We start from the raw sequence: 19,876 nt of genomic DNA, 5'->3' as shown, positions 1-19,876 counted from the left end.
CCTTGTGGAGCTCCTATCCTTTCCACATCATACTAGCTCCCTCTTCTTTCATATGATTCCCTGCACTCAGCGAAGGTTTGGTTATGAGTCTTAGTATCTGCTTTGATACACTGCTAGGTAGAGTCTTTCAGAGGCCCTCTGTAGTAGGCTCCTGGCCTGTTACTTGTTTTCTCCTACGTCCAATGCACATCCCATTTGTCTTTCTAAGTGAGGGCTGATCATCTTACCCTGTGTGCTCTTTCTTGTTTATCTTTTTTAGGTGTATAGATTTCATTATGTTTATCATATCTTATAGGACTATATGAGCGAGTATATACCATGTGTGTCTTTCTCCTTCTGGGATACCTCACTCAGAATGATCTTTTATAGATCCCACCATTAGCCTGTGGTAGCTCAGTAACCAACTGGTTTTCCATGGTAAGGGGAACAGGGACTATTTCTGACAGGAACTCAATGGCAGGCTCTTTGACCTCCCCACACCCCAAGAGAGGAGCAGTCCTGCTAGGCCACAGAGGAGGACTTTGAAGCCAGTCCCAAATACCTGATAAAACAGGGTCAGATGAAAGGGGAGGAGGTCCTCCCCAAGCAGTGGACTTGGAAAGGGGCAGGGAGGAGATGAGGGAGGGAGGGTGAGGTTGGGAGGGAATGAGGGAGCAGGATATAGCTGGGATACAGAGTTAATAAAATGTAACTAATAATAAAAATAAAAATAAAAAAATAAAAAAAGGAAAGAACTGTTATTTGGAGATTGTGTCATTTCTCAACCAACAGTGTTTTCTAAAGAATCATGGATGCAATAAATTGGCCAAATGAAAAATAGATTTGAGAACATCTATTTAGGGCCCATGTTTTTTTCCTTTTAATTGGCATGTATTAAGTTTACAAAGTAACATGTTTTACCATGACATTTCTATATATACATATGATATACTTTACTTATTACCTCCAAAGACCTTTTATTAAATCAACTGTTTCTCCTTTCCATAATTCTATTCCATTGGGGTCAATATTTTATTTTAGTTGAATAATTAATTATACTAGTTGTTATTACTTTGTTAGTGCTGGATGGCAAACTCAGAACCTCATACACAGTAAGCAAATGTTCCATCACTGAGCTACCCACTCCCCTCAGCCTAGGGCTGATTTTATGAATCAGGAAACTGAGACACAGAGAGGTTATAATAGGGCATTGGTGGAAAGACAAATTTGTAAACCTTTGGGTGCCATCAAAAATGCCTTCTTTTTAATGTAAGAAATAAGCTACTCAAATTTTCTACCTTTACATTTTAAATTACTAAACCAAATGAAATGTTTAGGACATACAGCTGGTTCTCTTTTGGAAGCAGTGGCATTTTCCTGAAGTAGACAGAAGCCAGTCTTTCATTGTAAACAGGCGGTGTACTGATTTTCATAAAGACCAACTCAGAGCACTGATGAGCTTTTGTATTGCCCCCAAGCCTGGAATTATGAGTCATAATATTTTTTTTTTTGATGCACAATTGCTAGGATATGGCAGGGCCTATCATCTCACAGCCTGCAGTGGGGAAACGAGACAAACTCCAATTTTACAGGGCTCATTCATTTAGCAAATTGAAGCGCTTGCTCATTGACTGTGAAGTGGAGCTGACGCTTACAGATGTCTGCGCAGCAGTTCTCCTGACACTTTCTCAATCCCCCGTGTCATCCCTTCCCTCTGAATTTTCTCCCGACCTGCCAATTATCCTAATTATGATTCCTTCTAAATAAGTGGGTCCATATGCATATTTCCTGTTCCTTTCTTCCAGGAGGTAGCTTGGTCCATTGGGAAGTTTCTGTCACATCTTTCTAGACTGGCTCAGGCCTATCAGTAATAAACCCTCACCACACTCGGAGTATCGTTTCCTAATACATTATTATGTGTTTGTTTTATTATTATATCAATTGTAATCATATATTACTACTTTTCAAATTTGTTTTTGTTTCTGTTTTTTTTTTTTTTTTTTTAAATTTTGAGACAGTGTTTCTCTGTGTAGCCTTGAACTTTTCAAAGTTCTGCCTGCCTCTGCCTCCTGAGTAGTGCTGGGATTAAAGTCATGCACCACCATGGCCCAGCTATTTTATTTGTTATTATAATTACATTGCCATAATTATATGTAATATTTTACATTATCATCATAATCATGTCACATAGTGATTATCATAATAATGTAATTGACTATTAACATAACATACTATAATAATTAACAGTAATGGGATGGGCAACTATTAATAGTATAACTATATTATTTCATTAGAATAAGTATATTACCGTTAATATATAACTTGATACATAAAATATTAAGGAGAATATAAGGAATATTCATTTCTCACACTAGACTGTAATCTCCAAGGCCAGAATACTGTTCACTACTGTGTCTACTCACATGCCTGGCGCATTAATGGGCATAAAATTAAAAAGATCCGTGGTAAATAATTTTGTGGCACCAACGGCACGCAAGTTAATTGAGGAAGACATTTTCAGTACAGTCAAGTGGAGGCGTGACGGGAAGAGTGTGAAGCATACTTACCTCCGCCTTTCTTTGGAAGATGCTGCTCTTAGCCTCCCTACCGGAACTGCAGCAGCCACTGCAGTTAGAATTGCAGGAGGGTCTCATGCCCTCTTTCCTCTTCCTATGCATATATGAGACATTTCTAGAATGTTCTCTGCACCATGAACTGTTGTGAGAATCAAACACCTGTGTGTTCCATGTGTGAGGTCTCATGGGAGACAATTTCCAGTTATTCGAAAATGTGGAATTGTATAGTTTTGTAAATATTTTCCTCTCTAACAGTGTTACTCATTTTTATTTAATTTAATTTATTTTTTTTCATATCGATTTGTTCTCCATGGTGGGTGAGTTGTCCACCAGGGACAGACAACATCAAGATGGATGGCACATAATTTGGGACTCACAGAGACTTGTGATCTCATCTTACTAGCCTTATATTGAGGAATCAGACAGGGCTCTGTAGTTCTCGCTGCAGTAGATTTTCATAACTATTTTCTAGAGGTATTTTTTTTTTTAAATAAAAGTCATACTATAATGCGTGGAGAAGGGGAGGAAGGGAGGGATTAGGAAGGGAGGGGGAGGGAGCTACAGGGGGGATACAGAGTGAATAAAGTATAATTAATGAAAAATTAAAAAAATAAAAAAGTAAAAAAAAAAGTCATACTATACCTTGAGTTGCTAATTGTAGAGACAGAAGAAGGTACAGGTTTCTATAGATTGGTGGGATGAAGGTTTATAAAGTATTGTAGGTGACCTCGGATAAAGCAATCTTAAGGAAAGCAATTCTGGACAGAAATTTGTCTTTCATTGATAATTTCAAGATGTTGAACTTCCTGCAGAACACTTCCTCCTCTTTAGAGTTCCTGTGAGTCAAGAAAAAAAATGACACCCCCTTCAGACAGGAAATAGTCCAGAAATATCACAGCACTGAGACCGCCTTCTTGTGGACAGACTTCTTACGTTTTGCCAAGTGTCTCCCTTTGACTTGTTGGGGTCTCATTTCTCGACCTGGCCTGGGAAGATTCCATCTTTTTTTTTTCTTTTTATGGAAGGTCAGATGACCCCTGGAGACACAGCAGCATGTCTGAGAAAGCCCACAGGTGGTCAACACTTCACAAGGTTTTATCCTAGTTTGCTGGCAGCTGAGATCACGTCTAGTGAAAACCAAACAAGTGTGTAATTCAAAAACTGCAGCTATGAGTGTATGAAGGTCTAATTCCGCTGCTATATCGGACCCTCCTGAGGGAGAAGCATGCTTTTCCTCATATCACCTGCGCGTTCCAATCACTCACTGTCTTATGTTGGATAATGCTGAGATGAGAACAGTCAAATTTCACCTATATATTTTTTAAACTTGTATTAATTACTTCACTTTGTATCCCCCCATAAACCTCCTCCCTCCTCACCTCCCAATCACTTTCCTTCCTCCTTCACACATGACCCTCCCCAAGTCCACTGATAGGGGAGGTCCCCCTCTCCTTCTTCTGATCTTAGTCTATCAGATATCATCAGGAGTGGCTGCATTGTCATCTTCTGCCAAAAAGTTTGTTTTTTGAAACGTTGCGACCACATATGCAGGCTTGGGTCACCCTATGTCCCTCCATATACGTCTTTTTCTCTGTATAGCAATCGTGTGAAACTGACTTTAGTATATTTTAAATTTTTTCCTGTTCTGAATCTTGCAGGACTTTTCTACTCTGTTCTACTGTCCTCATCACTCGACATCTCTGTTCTTCATGATTTGCCAAATTTCTGCATCCAGCAGAGGTTTTACCATTTACCATTTCTTCTTTCTAATATTTCCTAGCTCACCTGTCCCGGTCGGTTCATCCATTTGCTGCTTCTGTGATTCCTGGAAAGTAGGAGAGGCACATTGCCCCAAACTTGAGCCCATTGTTTTTTCCCCAACAGTACTCGAGTTTATTTTTTTTCCTTCTTTCCTGTCCTCCACCCTCTTTTTCAACCTTTCTCCCTGCCACACCCATCTCTAATGGATTTCATAACTATATTCCCACAGTCATCAATATCTTGCATATAACTGACAGTGTCTTTTGTTCAACTTGAACACTCATCCCATGCCCCTTACTTGCTTATATTACCCAGAGGGCTCCCTATGGACCTGTTTCCTCATGTAGCTTTCATTTGCCCTGTCTTTGGAAACTGTCTCCCAGATTCCAGTCATTGCTCTATATTGCTACTTCTGGCCCTTAAATAAATCATTTTTATTTTTATTAATTACAGTTTATTCACTTTGATTCCCCCTTTTACCTCCCTCCTTCCTTCCCAATTGTACCCTCCCTTCCTCTTCCCCCCTTGCTCCTCCCCCAGTCCACTGATAAGGGAGGTTGTCCTCCCCTTCCTTCTGATCCTAGTCTAGCAGGTTTCATCAGGAGTGGCTGCATTGTCTTCCTCTGAGGCCTAGTAAGGCTGCTTCCCCATCAAGGGGAGATGATCAAAGAGCAGGCCAATCAGTTCCTCTCAGAGACAGTCCCTGTCCCCATTACTATGGAACCCACTTGAACACTGAACTGCCATGGGCTACCTCTGTGCAGGAGTTCCAGGCCATCTCCATGAGTGGTTCATGGCTGGAGTATCAGTTTCAGAAAAGACCCCTGTGCTCATACTCTTTGGATCTGTTGCTGTCCTTGTGGAGCTCCTGTCCTCTCCAGCTCTTACTTTCTCCCACTTTTTTCATAAGATTTCCTGTACTCTGCCCAAAGTTTGGTTATGAGTCTCAGCATCTGCTTTGATATCCTGCAGGGTAGAGTCTTACAGAGGCCCTCTGTGGTAGGCTCTTGTCCTGTTTCCTGTTTTCTCCCTCCTCCAATGTCCATCCTCTTTGCCTTTCTGAATGGGGATTGAACATCTTAGCCAGAGTACTTCTTCTTGATTAGCTTCCTTAGGTGTACAGATTTTAGTATATTTGTCCTATATGTCTAGTATCCACTTATGAGTGAGTATATACCCTGTGTGTCTTTCTGCTTCTGAGATACCTTATTCAGAATGATCTTTTCCAATTCCCACCATTTACCTGCAAATTTCATGATTTCCTTGCTTTTTATTGCTGAGTAATATTCCATTGTGTAGATGTACCAAAATTTCTGTATCCATTCCTCAACCGAGGGGCATCTGGGTTGTTTCCAGCTTCTGCCTATTACAAATAAAGCTGCTACAAACAAGGTTGAGCACATGTCCTTGTTGTATACTTGAGCATCTTTTGGATATATGCCTAGCAGTGGTATAGCTGGATCTTGAGGAAACACTATTCTAATTGTCTGAGAAAGTGCCAGACTGATTTTCAAAGTGTTTGTTCAAATTTACATTCCCATAAGCAGTGGGGGAGGGTTCCTCTTTCTCCACAGCCTCTCCAGCATGTGTTGTCACTTGAGTTATTTATCTTAGCCATTCTGCTGGGTGTAACATAAAATCTCAGGGTTGATTTGATTTGCATTTCCCTGAGGACTAAGGACGTTGAACATTTCTTTAAGTGTTTCTCTGCCATTCGATATTCCTCTATTGAGAATTCTCTGTTTAGCTCTGTACCCCATTTTTTAATTGGATTACTTGATTTGTTTCTGTTTAACTTCTTGAGCTAATCTCCATCTTTGATCTCAAACTGTACTATAGAGCAACAGTAATAAAAACTGCATGGTACTGGCATAGAAACAGAATGGTGGATCAATGGAATCAGATAAAAGACCCAGAAATAAACCCATGCCCCTATGGACACCTGATTTTTGACAAAGATGCCAAAACCATAAAATGGAAAAAAAGATAGCATCTTCAACAAATGGTGCTGATCTAACTGGATGTCTACATGTAGAAAAATGGAAATAGATCTATACTTATCACCCTGCACAAACTAAAGTCCAAGTGGATCAAAGACCTCAATATAAAATCAGACACACTAAACCTGTTAGGAGAAAAAGTGAGGAAGAGCCTGGAACTCATTGGCACAGGAGACAAGTTCCTGAACAGAACACCAATAAATCATTATTTGTCTTAGAGCTCTAGCTTATCTGTGAATCAGGGGTTAGACATGTGATATCTCAATGAAGAGTCAGGCATGGGCCCTTGAGAGATGGAAACAGGAGGATTAGAGTTAGAGGAAAACCTGGGCTACACAGTGAAGAGATTACCTGAAAACAAAACAAAACAAATAAATATTTAATAAGAAAACACATACAAGTAATTTAGCACATAAGTATAAGATTAATTATGACTAAACTCATAAACTTTACATGATACCAGCAGACTTCCGTTGCCTGGAAGAAGATGGAAGAGCAAATCTACTCCACTCAGAGATCATTCTTAGGTCAAATGAAAGTAATTTAGGACTTAATAATTACTTATGATTAGTTAGTTACTGTTTTCTTAGGTTGATTAAGGAATCGCTACATAGGTTTTGAAATTTGAAGTGATAATGAACTTGATTTAAGGTAATGAATGCTTATGTTGGAAATAAGGAAAGGAATATAAATGTAGGCACCCCATAATGCCTCAGTTGCTTTTCTATCTTCAACAAAATGCTTTTAGGGAATTACGAAGCTTTAAAAAAACTTCAAGTTGGCTCTTCTTGTAAGCATTAGGAAATTAGAATAATGAAAATATGCCATTACAAAACTGTAAACCTTATCACCTTGCCTAGGTGTATTTCAGAGTCTGTTCTGTCCAGGACTGATTACATGGGTTGGAAGTTTGAGCAATACATAAGGACTGATCCCAAGCGAAGCTTTGTGTCAGTGAGACCATGAGATCATGTGGCAATAGATGCTTTTGGCTGCTTCCCGGATTGTTATTTAGAGCTTGGACTGGCTCCATTCTATTTAAGCAACGGTGCTGAGGAGAACTGCTGATTCCATGATAACTAGAGGATTTGTAGCTGGGGTAGAGTTTAAGGGCTGGAATTTAGTGGAGTTAGAATTTTAAATAAAAGCAGGCTCAGTTCCTTAAAGCTGCTGGAACTGAGTAGGGCCTGATAAGGTTCCAGGGAGAGACCTCCTGAGGGCCCTCAGTAGCCAGGGCCTGAGGCTTCTCAGGGCTTTATCAGTTACTGGCCTCTCTGAACTTGCTTTAAATAATTGGCAGGTAGCCACTGTCCCATTGTTTGCTCAAAGCAGGACTGTGTTGAGAGCGTAGGGGTCTAGTCATTTCTGTAGCCCTGATTTGCCCCTGTTGGAAAGGGTAAAGCTGGAGCAATAGAGATGACGCAAAAGAGGATAGATGAAGCTTTGAGTGGAAACTCATGCCTATAATCCCAGCACTTGAGGGGCTGAGGGGAGAAAGGTATAGGATCAAGCTAGGATGAGCAACATATTGAGTTACAGGCCAGTTTAGGATATTCAGTGAAAACATCTTATAAAAGAAAGAAAGGAAGGAAGGAAGGAATTAAAGGAAGAAAGAAATAAGGAAATAAGGAAATAAGGAAAGAAGGAAAGAAAGAAAGAAAGAAAGAAAGAAAGAAAGAAAGAAAGAAAGGGTAAGGAGTAGGTTTCAATAGAAATTATCTGCGTCACCGTCTGACCTTTACTGGCATATTGAGGAATTCTTTCTACCTTAGTGGGTTTAAGGGTCTATATAGCACTCAGAAAACCTATGCAATAAAAACTCCCACATAGGGGAAGAACATATTCCTGTTAAACATTGCTGTGTTGCATTATATTATAACAATATTAAGCTGGTGGAAATACAAAATTTATGGTGTTTTGAGATTATTGAAGTTCACAACAATATGCTATTGTATACTGCCTTGAGATGTATGTATATTTGTTGTGAGTCTGAGCATGGGCTGTTTTTACTTTTGAACTATATTATCAGGGGCCCACATATGAGGCTTGAAACACCAATTTCCATTAGCCCTATTTTTATAAAATTATCAGTGTTTCTAGCATTCATTCAGTGAGTAACTAATGACAGTATCTGCTGTATTGCTAAGAACTATTGGAGTTGATGTGTGGCAAAAATAAATAAGATATAGTTTCATGCTCAGAGTATCCATTACCTGCCAAAATACTTCCCGTACATTTGAAATAATATTCAAGTCCCAATACTTACAGATGGTACAATCTACTACTGTTTGTTGCAAAATATTAGATGTCATTACCTAATTATCTGCTGAAATGAAATCTAAACATCTGTTTCTCCTCACTTTGTCTCCTGATCTCAAGCTGGGCATCTTTTCTGTGAAGTTGGGTCATCCTATGGTGGCAATTCCTGAACATGACACTCTTGACTTTAAAGAGGTAATGTAAGATAGGAGTGGAGATCAATGTCATATTGGTTGTAGAAGTACACCAACTGCATTTCTTTTAATATTACCAAAATCATGACATTTTACTTTTGAGATTATATATAATTACAATATTTATCCCTTCCCTTTTCTTCTCCAAACCACCCACGTTTCCTTCTTTGCTATTTTTTTTTAATTTATGGCCTCTGTTTCATTAATGATCACATACATATATGTTTATACATATGTATTTCTAAATATAACCACCACAACTGTATAAAGTTGCTTTTATGTAGGTTTTCTGACTGGCCTTTTGGCATTGGAAAACTACTTTGCTCTTTCCTGGGAAAGACTATTTCTCCCACTCTAAGATTTCCTTAGGTGTCTAGTTCGTTGTGTGCAGTTGGGGCCTTATGGGCATTTCCACTTCCACTTTGGTGTATCTATTGGTGTCACCACTGCCCAGCTCATGCATTTTATAGATGCAGCTTCTGACTATCCTAGGAGATACAATCTCACAGCAACGTCCCTGTTCAGCCTCACAATTTTTCTGTTTTCTCTCCAGCAGTGTTCCCTGAGCCGTAGGTGTTAGTGTTTTGTTTCCACTGGAGCTGTCTCTACAGCTCTACATTTTGATTGGTTGTTCTCTTCTACAGTCTTCTTCACCTGGCTTAGTAAAGTAGTAGCTGTAGGTTCTCCTCCAATGTCTGTGACTTCACTGGTCCCGGTTTGTTGGCTAGGTGTTCAGTACCAGGTCTGATTTTCTTCTTGTTGGGTAGGTTTTTAGTCCCTTGAATTTTCTACGTATCTAAAGATGACTTTGAATTAGAAATTTTTCTGTCTTCACAGAATTAGAGGAGTATGTCACCATTCCATGTTAAATTTATTTATTATTATTATTATTATCGATAGTAATGGTTATTATTATTAGTATACTATTATTATTATTAATTTTGGGTGGTGTTCAGTATTTAACCCAGAGCCATATGCATGCGAGGCAATTGCTCTACCAGCCCTCTATTTAGACAAATTTTAAAGCTATCATTGTGCAAAATCTTCTAGGCTTTCTGCAGTGACAGTAGTGCAAAATGTAAAGGTGTATTCGGAGCGGTTCACGTTAGAACCTTTAGATACCTTTCTGGTTATCTCTAAAGTAATATCCTAAGGACGGAATTGAGAATATACATGCAGAGACATATGTTACCTCTAACACACATGGCTCTGCTATAAATTATGTAACCCAACTTGCCATGAATGTGGTACAATACCTGTCTCCACGTGCTCTTGCCGGAATTGAAGTGTTTATACAGGGCAATTTACTGAGCGCATACTGTATAATGGAAAGAAAGTCCCATACTTCTTTTAATTGTTACATATTATTAATTGCTTTTATTATTCTTGTTTTGCAGGGAGTATAGTAAGGGCAAGGGAAATGATTCTACTGGAATTGCTGGAGTGCGTAGGCAATCTATGAAATCTCTACAGCTTACCTAGCACTTTGGTTTCAGGACTCTGTTACACTCTGTTCAGCAATTAAATGAAAAAACTTAACTTAGGTGAAGGTCTTTCCCTTTCTCTCTTGTCTTCTCCTGTATCATCTAGTTCCTTCTTCTCTTATATGCTATTCTGGAATACTTGTCAATTTCAGTCAAAGGAGTTTAAAATTCTGTGTTTTGCATGGATGTATGTTCTGATCCACTGGACGGTGGCATTGCTTTTGAGCAACAAACTCCCTTTATATCGTCAGCGTGATAACCTTGTCCCATGTGTCATCCCTTTCAGTGTAATGGTGACAGATTGTATAGAAATAAGAATTTGGACCGGCGTATATGTACCCAAATAGGAGAATGGTTGAAAATATTTGGCTCTTTTCTGATGAATATTTTAAAAGTAAAATGTTATTCGTATTTCAAACCAGGTAAGTTTGAAATAAGTTCACATCTGTCACATCTATTCGCTATCAGTGTCATTATAAAATAAGGTAAAATCAGATGTTTATGGGAAGAACCAAAGTCTCCAGTTCATATAGTAATACTGAACTGACAACTTATCAATTTCAGGTAATATAAAGCACTGTTTTGAATTGCCAAATAACATAGGTAGGACAGAGCATTTCATTGTGTTTTATGTGTGTGTGCGTGTGCTTATGAAAGCTTGTTTTACTATTGAAAATAGATTTTTTTGAGAGGAGGCTTGGCATATTGAGAGTTTATTTTTATTTATTTTATTTTTCTGAAAACAAGCTTTATTTAAACAAGGGTTTAAATGCAATGCATAACATTGAAACTGGAAGGAAGAAGAAGAGATTAGTTTGTTCGTCCACACAGAACTAAGCAGCTGATGGTATTGAGTTGAAACCTCTACAGCTAACCATGTGACCCATGGCCTTGTATCAGTTTACACTTTTGACAGGGAAAATGGATTTTTTTATACAGTATATTTTGTTTTTAGCTCTGCCTTCTCCGACTCCTGCCCGTTTCTTCCCACTGCCTCTCCCATCTGGATCCACACTCTCCCTGTCTCAATAGAAAACGAACAGGTATAAGTAATAACAATACAATAAAATGGGATGAATAGAAAAGCCAAACAAACTGGAATGTTTCAAATCAACCAAACAAGAAAAAGAGCCAAAGGAAAAAAGCACATAGATGCAGAGACACACAGTTTAGACTCATAGTAATCCCACAAAAACACAAGACTAAAAGCCATAATAAGAACCTGTATAGTAGAAACAAACAAGCACTTCCCAACTCCCTGACTTAACATTAAGAGATAAAGAATCCCCAAAGATGCTGTTGAGTTCATTTTGTGCCGGCCATTTGCTTCTGGACATGGGACCTACGGGTTAAAGAGTGGCGTGTCTCCCCAGTGAGATTCCTTTGGGGAAAAAAAATGTTTCATGTTAAGTGGGTATCAATTGGAGATAGCATCTTGGTTAGGGATGGGCTGTGTGTCTACTTCTGCTTTCACCTCTAGGACTCCTTTGGTGCAGACCTGTGCAGACCCTGTGCATGCTTCCACAGTCTCTGTATGTTCATATTTATTTCAGCCCTGTTGTGTGAGGAGGACCTTGATTCCATGGTGTTGTCTGTCCCCTTTGGCTCTTACTCCCTTTCTGTGTTCTCTTCCTCGTAGTACCCTGAGCCCTGATGGGAGGGATTTGATGGAGACCTCCTTTTATAGGGCTGAGTATTCCAAGGTTTCTCATTTTCTGTTGTCTGGCAGTGAGTCTCTGAATGGGTTGCCATCTGCTGCAGGAGAAAGGGTCTTTGATGACGGCTGAGCCAGGCACTGATCTATGAGTCTTAGCAGAATGTCGTTAGGGGCCATTTTACTACATTTCTTTAACAGAAGAGTAGCCTTTGGTTTCACCTAGGCCCTTGACCTATCCACTCCCAGGTTCGTGGCTACCTAAGCAGCACTGGGCATGGATTCCATCTCGTGGAGTGTGCCTTAACTCAAAGCAGGAGCTGGTTAGTCACTCCCAAAAGCCTTGTGCCCTCATTGCACCAGCACATCTTGTATGCTGGCCACCACTGTAGATCGAAGTGTTTGTGGCTGGGCTGGTGTTCACCTTTCTCCTTTGCTAAGTGTGCATAGTACCTGCCAGTGCCACGGCTGCTCTTCTTTAGGGGAGAAGACTCGAAGTTGGCATCTGTTCCGTGTTCACCGAGCTATGTAGGTGTTGTTTTCAGCAATAGTGTCTCATCATCAGTTTGTGGAGATGAACAACCATTGTCTCGTTATGGATTTTTCTGTATAAATTGAACAGATTTAAAAAGTTCTGGTTTTATAAAGCAATTGTCATCTCATATGCATGAAAGATCACAACTTTCTCTTCATACACACATATTCACATACACATAAAATTACACCACATGCATTCACATAAATACACTTATACACACATGCCTCCAAATGCATACACACATATGCATACATGCATACATTACAGAAGCGTATACCCACCCACACACACACACACCCACACCCACCTGTGTACATACTCACACATACATACGTATTTATGTACACACAGAAAAACACACACATAAACTCATACACACATACACTCAAGTACACATAAAGACTTATACATGCATACACACATACATACATATACACACAACAAATACATGTACACATACATGTATATATATATAATATACACTATACACATAGACACATATGCATACATACAAACATACACATGCATACATATACATACATGCACATATACATACGTACACACACGCACACACATACAGAAGCACATGCAAACATGGCCTTGAAATAATTCTTCGCTTGCCAGATTACCTTCTTAAATAATCAATCTGAGCATGTGCCAGCTGCCTGAACGATTTTGAAAAAGTGTCACTTTTGCTGATTTATACTGTCCACAGTGATATAATAATCACCAAATAGGTGAATATTCAATACTTTACACAGAGCATATACTTCTGCCTGAATGTCTGAACAGAGTTGCAGAGAACTTTGTATTCTACAAGAAATAGTCACTTAGCTTGCATAGCAGTCTTGTGAATTCAACACTAGATATACAGATACACAAATACATATATATGTATGTGTTATATATATTCATTCTTTGATGCACAAACCACTCTGTTTGCACAAACTCACTTCTCTCTTTCCAGGATTAATTGTGAATTCCAAGGTGCAGAGCAACATATCAACAAACTTGCTTTCTTCTGTCGCCTTCTAAAGACATCCCAAAATGAATTCTTTTCAGCTTGTGGGTCAAATGACTTCCAGAACAGGACCAGATTTCCTTCTCAACAACACAGCAGCTAATTATTCACTAGTTTCCATAAAACGCATGCTCTGCAAATTCCTCTCTCAGTTTCATAATGATTTGTGTGTGGAGTGCTGGGGGTTGAATTTGCGGCCTTGTCCATGCTGGGAAGCACTCTGTCAATGAGCTACATCCCGAGGCATGTGTGCTGGAAACACTTGTGCCTGAACCCCAAGGTGGTCTCTGTTTTCTCATGCCTCCCCCTTGGCTGATTTTGATAGATATTAAGGGTTGTCAGGATTCTGTTTCTGATAGCAAGGAACAGTGACTGATTTGCTGCTGTGTGGCAAATGAACTTTGTGTGCCAATCTTACAGTGAATTTCAAAGGCTCTATTGATGGCCAGGGTTTTTATGCAGACAATCATTTCCCCCCTCTCAATGAAAACAGAGGAGGAAAAATGTCACTTCTTTACAGGCACCACTTTACTGTTCTGGTTTGGATGGACGTAAATAGAACGTCTTAAGAGGAATGGACCCACTTTGTATTCTCTCGGGTAATTTCTCCAAACTCCTTCTTTTCAAAATCAAGCTTGGATGAATCTTGGATTGCTAAGAGTCTAAGGCTGGGTTTCAAAGGTGAACTTGAAACCTGGCTTGTCTGATGATTAAAAGAAAGGTCACATACTTTGATATATAACTGCTAGAGAACCAGAGTAAACTTGTCTCAACAAAAATAGATGTATCCACCACAGGCATACCTGGCCATCTCCTAGTCAAGATATCCAGAAGGCGAGTCACCAAAATGTCTCTCTTGTCATTATTTTCTCTGTCTTAAGCCCCACATGTGTGTAGGTAAAGTATGCCCATTATTATTATTATATTTTTAGATTTCTTCTTGATAATTCTACCCAACAACCCTGTGGTTTACCTCATTTTCATCCCACATTCTCCCCTCTCCAACACTTCCAGTGCCCGCTCTCCCATCCCTCAGATCCTTTGCTAGAACAGGCAGACTGTGTGATCACATGTTTATTACTGAACAGCACTTCAGCAGAATGTGCTGGGCATCATGGGCAATCCAGTAAGAGATTACAACCCCAGGGAAACCCTTATCAGAAAGCCAAATATCTATTCCCTCAGGCTAAAATGAGTCAGTTTACCTTCAAGTGGGAAGCATCAAGGTACTGCTTGTCATCCAAAGCTTGTCCTCGGTTTACCTGGTAATTTGGGAGCTCATCTGTCATATTTTTACTCAAAATATAAGTATCTTTAGGAAGTAGTGTTACACCGCAGAGCCAGGTGCCCACTGAAGGCAGCACCTGCTAAACATCGGGTGTTTATTTACTCTGAGTGCTAGGAAAAAAGACACACACACACACACACACACACACACACACACACACACACGGAGAGAGGGGGGCAGTTAATTGGATGTTAGCACTTTGAGAAAAGATGAACAAAGCCTCAGAAAAGACATGCTGGGGTTTCACAAAATTCTCATCTAATTCCTGAAGGGATTTCTAGACAATTCAAAGAGTAAGGAGAGTACTGTTGACAAATTTTCTAAAATACACACCTCAGGAAAAAGGAAAGGATAGGAATATGTTCCCTTGTGTTCAATAGGGTGGGTGAGGATTGCATTTTAAATTTCCATTTGTCTTTAGATTTTGTTGGAAAGTCATAGAACTGGAATCTTAGAGACTCTTTCAATTAGGCAACAACAGAAAAAAAAAAAGAAAGAAAGAAAAGAAAAGAAAAAGGTCCCATTTGTTTTTCTCTTCTAAGACTTTGGGTGAATTTACTATAGGAGGCACAGACCTGACACTCTATAGGTGATTTCTCCAAAGGCTTTTTTTTTAAAAAAAAAATAATTAATTTATTTATTACAATTTATTCACTTTGTATCCCCACTACAGCCCCCTCCCTTGTCTCCTCCCAGTCCCAGCCACCCTCCCTCTTCTCCCCCTATGCCCTTACCCTAGTCCCCTGTTAGAGGAGGGCCTCCTCGCCTTCTAATTGACCCTTGTCTATCAGGTCTCATCAAGGCTGGCTGCATCATCTTCCTCTGTGACCTGGAAAGGCTGCACCCTCCAGGGGAAGATGATCAAAGAGCCTGTCACTGAGTTCATGACAGAGACAGCCCCTGTACCCCTTATTAGGGAACCCACTTGAAAACTGAGCAGCCTATGGGCTTCCTCTGAACAAGGGGCCTAGGTCCTCTCCATGCATGGTCCTTGGCTACTTAGCAGATGATTTCGATAAACTGCACTGTAGTGATTTGTGAGCTGAGCAGGCACCAAGCACTGGAACAGAATATCTGGGACTGTGGAGTTACAGACTGCAAAACCAGGCCCCACAATGAATTCATGGCTTCTTTTTGTTCTGACATGGAACTAATTTTCAAAACAACAATAACAACAAAAAACCAAGCAGTAAGGCCAAGCTTAATAACTATTTGGATCATGGATAGTCTAGAGAACAGTAGTTTTGGAACCAGATTGAATATTGAGCTTTCAGTGCCCATTATATAGTACCTTGATCTCTGGCATGCTATATATCAGTGGTTCTCAACCTGTGGGTCGAGACCCCTTTGGGTCTCATATCAGATATTTACATTACAATTAATAACAATATCACAATTATAGTTATGAAGTAACAACGAAATAATTTTATGCTTGCAGGTCACCATAACATGAGGAACTGCACTAAAGAGTCACAGCATTAGGAAGGTTGAACACCACTGCTATGTAGAAGGAGAACCCAATTACTAAAGGCTTTATAGGCTTTGGTCTATGGATAATAAACTGTAATACTGTGTCTCATGTCCTCACATCAAGGTGAACAGCTATAAATATATGCAAATGACTCATGATTAATGGGAGAAAATTATTTATTGTTACCGTGTGTGCATTTCTGGGAAGTCGTTTCGAATTCTAATGTGTGAGATCTGATTCTATATTTTCAAGAGGAATTATGCAAATCACGTTGTCTTTATTTTGCAGGAAAGTCTATGTGTATTTACATTAAAGGAGAGCAAAAACCTGTTTACATTGCCCATTCTTAAAAGAAAATGCTTTTTGCAGCATTGGCTTAGAGTTTCACAGGCTACACTCACTTCTTAACCAAAGTCAGCCACAGAGAGAAGCAACTGGAGCAAGATTCCTTTCAGAATTATGATTTTTAGGTGTATTAAGTTCTTTCTTATAGTTTCTTACAGCTTAAGTAAGTGTGTTGTTCTTTTGGCAATAAAACTCTGGGTCCGTGATTCCAGAATGTCAGTTTGAAGATAAGGACATTTTATTGATTTACTTAATTGTCTTCATCTTCCTTAAGAGTTTACTTTTGTCCCTTTCATGCTTAGCCCTTTAACTATATTGAGATTGGCAAAGCAATGTAGAAACTTCAGAATGCATCTAAAATGATGGCTCTACCTGTCACAGTGTCATGTATCATTTCTAACCAGACACTGAATTGTGGTGTCAAACACAATTTTCTTTTCCCAGCATCATCGAAGGGTGATAATGAGCACGGGGCTGACATGATTGTACTATTTCAGCCTCTTCAATCATGTACAAAACTACAGCATACCAGGTTTGGAAAGAAACTGAAAGGCCACGTGATATATAATATTTTATTTAATGTATACATATGTAATATATACACCTTTGAGGTGTCAGAACGTAGACCATACTCAATATTTGCTTTGGTGTGACTAACTTATGACTAACAATGAAAACAAGTAGAAACACTGATTAAACTAAGTTTGGGCATGGAATAGAGTGGCCTTACATGTGGCATTTAATCTTCTTGGACTTTAATTTCGTTCACTGCAAAATGGCATGAAGACCTCAGTACAGATATGAATATGTTGTTTGGCATATCTAAGTCATAACATTTAATAAATGCAAGCCAACGATGATTAAAAAAATCATTTGTCATATTAACTACCACATGCTAATACATTGAGGAAAATTTGATTAAGATAGTTTTTATTTGTTAGCAATATAAAGGATATATAATTTAGTCATTTCCTCAGAGTATCTCAGTGAGTGCTCTGCTTATCTCATGGATAATGACAGTCTATGGCTGGACCCTTCAGAGCTGCACAGAGCTACCCATCTGCCTTTTCTTCCGTCCTTCTTCCACTCTACATATCATACAGGATGCAGAAGGTATACACTTTCACAATGCTACTAGATTTTCTTGAGCCCTTTCACTATGACCCATCTTGTAGCCAGCTCTAAGCCATGGGTGTTTTTGGGGCCAATGTTCCTGCCTATGATCTAACCATGTAAAGCTGAAAGAGATGCCCACGGAAAAGCAACTAGCTTCGTTTATTCTCCAATGGCCATGTTGGATTGTCTCATCCTCATTCATGAGTTAACACCTGGAAATAGAATGTTCTAGTAATTTCCTCCTTTCTCATTGTATCACAGTGTTCTATCAGACTATGTTTTAGAAATTAATTTCTTCCCATCTCATCTCTGATGCTTTCTTTTGTCCACTTGGACTTCACTCCTGCAAAGATCCATCTTCATTAGTCAAGTTTATCTTATCTGTTCCAGACAGTCTCACTGTATCAACTGGCAACAAACAGATGTAAACAAATAAAGACATTTTGTAACTGCTTCTCTACTGCATAGCAACATTATAAGGCTTAGAAAAATCAATGTATAAAGATAAGCTCTTTGCTGTCTCTGTTTTATGCCATGGTGCATTTTCAAAATCTGGACTTTATTTGAATCCCTGCTCACTTTCCCTTCTTGTTGTAGATATTGCTTGTTAGGGAATGATGCAGGCAATGCTATAAAGACTGACATGATCCAGAAGGGAGGTGGGTTATGGAATTACACTCAGACTGCACCAGCCTGGGAAGCTGGCAGGACTGCTGTGAGACCAGATCTGATCTGCTGAGCCCTCTGGACAAGAGCCTGATGCAGAAAATTTCACATTTGATACTACATCTACAAATGAATGCATAGTTTTTGATGTATTTTCTATATGTCCTCACCTTCATCAATCTGTTCTTTCATTTTGTAGTAATGAAGTTGGAGCAGAAGTGGGAACCAGTCTGCTGAAGAGTTTTGGAACGCCAGTGCTTGATAGATTTAGCTCATGCTTTTTTGGAATGAGTGCTGGGTTGATAAGCTCAGCCCAGCGGGAGCAGTGGGAAGGTCTGCAGCAGCCACATAGCATTAGCACACTCCACAAAGGCCAGAGCAAGATGATAGACCTGTAGCTTCTTGCATTGTGGGTCAGGCCTATAATCCCTACTATTATGTTGACAGCAATACTAACGCTCCCTATATTTAGCAGCCAAATAAAGAACTATAGCTGAATACAAGAACGATTGTGACTGGTTTTTTCAACGTATGCGTTGTTTTGTTTAATGGATACATTGCTAACAGAATCAAACATCATTATCTTTAAGAGTATTTGTGTCTCAGAGGATGATGACTTTTTTTTAGGGTGCATCGGTGAAACTGTAGAGATGAGAAAGGTGATGTTCTTCATAATGCATGCTGATTCCTAAACTGTTAAGGTTCTTACATGCTCTGTGGACTGAGTCCTGGAGAGAGCCCAATATGTGCTGGGGTATCTCCAACAGCGATGTCTTTGCTTATGGCTACATGGTTCTTAAGAAAGCCACCTCACAGGTCACGCTCCCACGGAGCAAACCCTCACTATAATGGCAGCCCCAAGAGACCAGCAGAGTCACAGCTGCTGCCAGCCCTATTGTGTAGGCTTCATTTGTCCCCCACTTGTCTCCCCAGCAGTTGATATAGTATCCTCTAGTGATTTCCTTCTTCTTTCCATCCAGGAAGACCAAGATAACACCCACTAAGGGTCCTCAGCAGCCCCCAGCAGCAGGCTTCAGGTAGCAGAGGGACCTTTGCAAAAATGTTTTTGACTTTCCCTTGGCATGTAGCTCACACTTGCTGAGAGCCAGCTTTCAACTACTGCTTCTTTCTCCCACTGCTTCATCAACCCAGCTAGCGCACTCAAGGGAGGCTCCTATGAAAGAGCAACTGGAATCAGAACACTCCATTATTAACCATCAGATGGCACCTGGAAATATAAACTTATATTTTTCTCTACTGGTATTAGAAATGCAAAGGAGCCTTGGTAAATATCTCTCCTCATCTCCTCTACAAACAGCTACATCATCTCCATGAACCACTCAGTAGGTCTTAGCAGTCTGCTAAGTCTTATTATATACCAGTTACATGTTGTTAAGATGATTTAATTTCACTTAACCTTCATAATGAATGATTTTGTTAGAGTGATAATATCATTACCCTTGTTTTATGTTTACAAAAGTAGGCATATCCAAATGGCTAAATCAAGGCATAAGTGGTAGGGTT

At 39.5% G+C, this 19,876-nt stretch overlaps 1 protein-coding gene across 1 annotated transcript in view; it reads left to right on the top strand.

Moving 5' to 3' along the window:
• Positions 1-18,842, top strand: part of Mlip (muscular LMNA interacting protein) — a 128,511-nt gene extending 109,669 nt beyond the window's left edge. The window contains exon 11 of the mRNA XM_055596956.1: positions 18,552-18,842. Coding sequence (XP_055452931.1) covers positions 18,552-18,554 — 3 coding nt within the window. The 3' untranslated portion in view covers positions 18,555-18,842. The remainder of the gene's footprint in view (positions 1-18,551) is intronic.
• The last annotated feature ends 1,034 nt before the right edge of the window (positions 18,843-19,876 follow it).

This window comes from Psammomys obesus, unplaced genomic scaffold, assembly GCF_907164565.1.
Source record: "Psammomys obesus unplaced genomic scaffold, mPsaObe1.curated_primary_1811, whole genome shotgun sequence".
NCBI classification, from domain to species: Eukaryota; Metazoa; Chordata; class Mammalia; order Rodentia; family Muridae; genus Psammomys; species Psammomys obesus.
The sequence above is the reverse complement of the archived record's forward strand: the minus strand, read 5'-3'. Positions and strand labels throughout refer to the sequence as shown.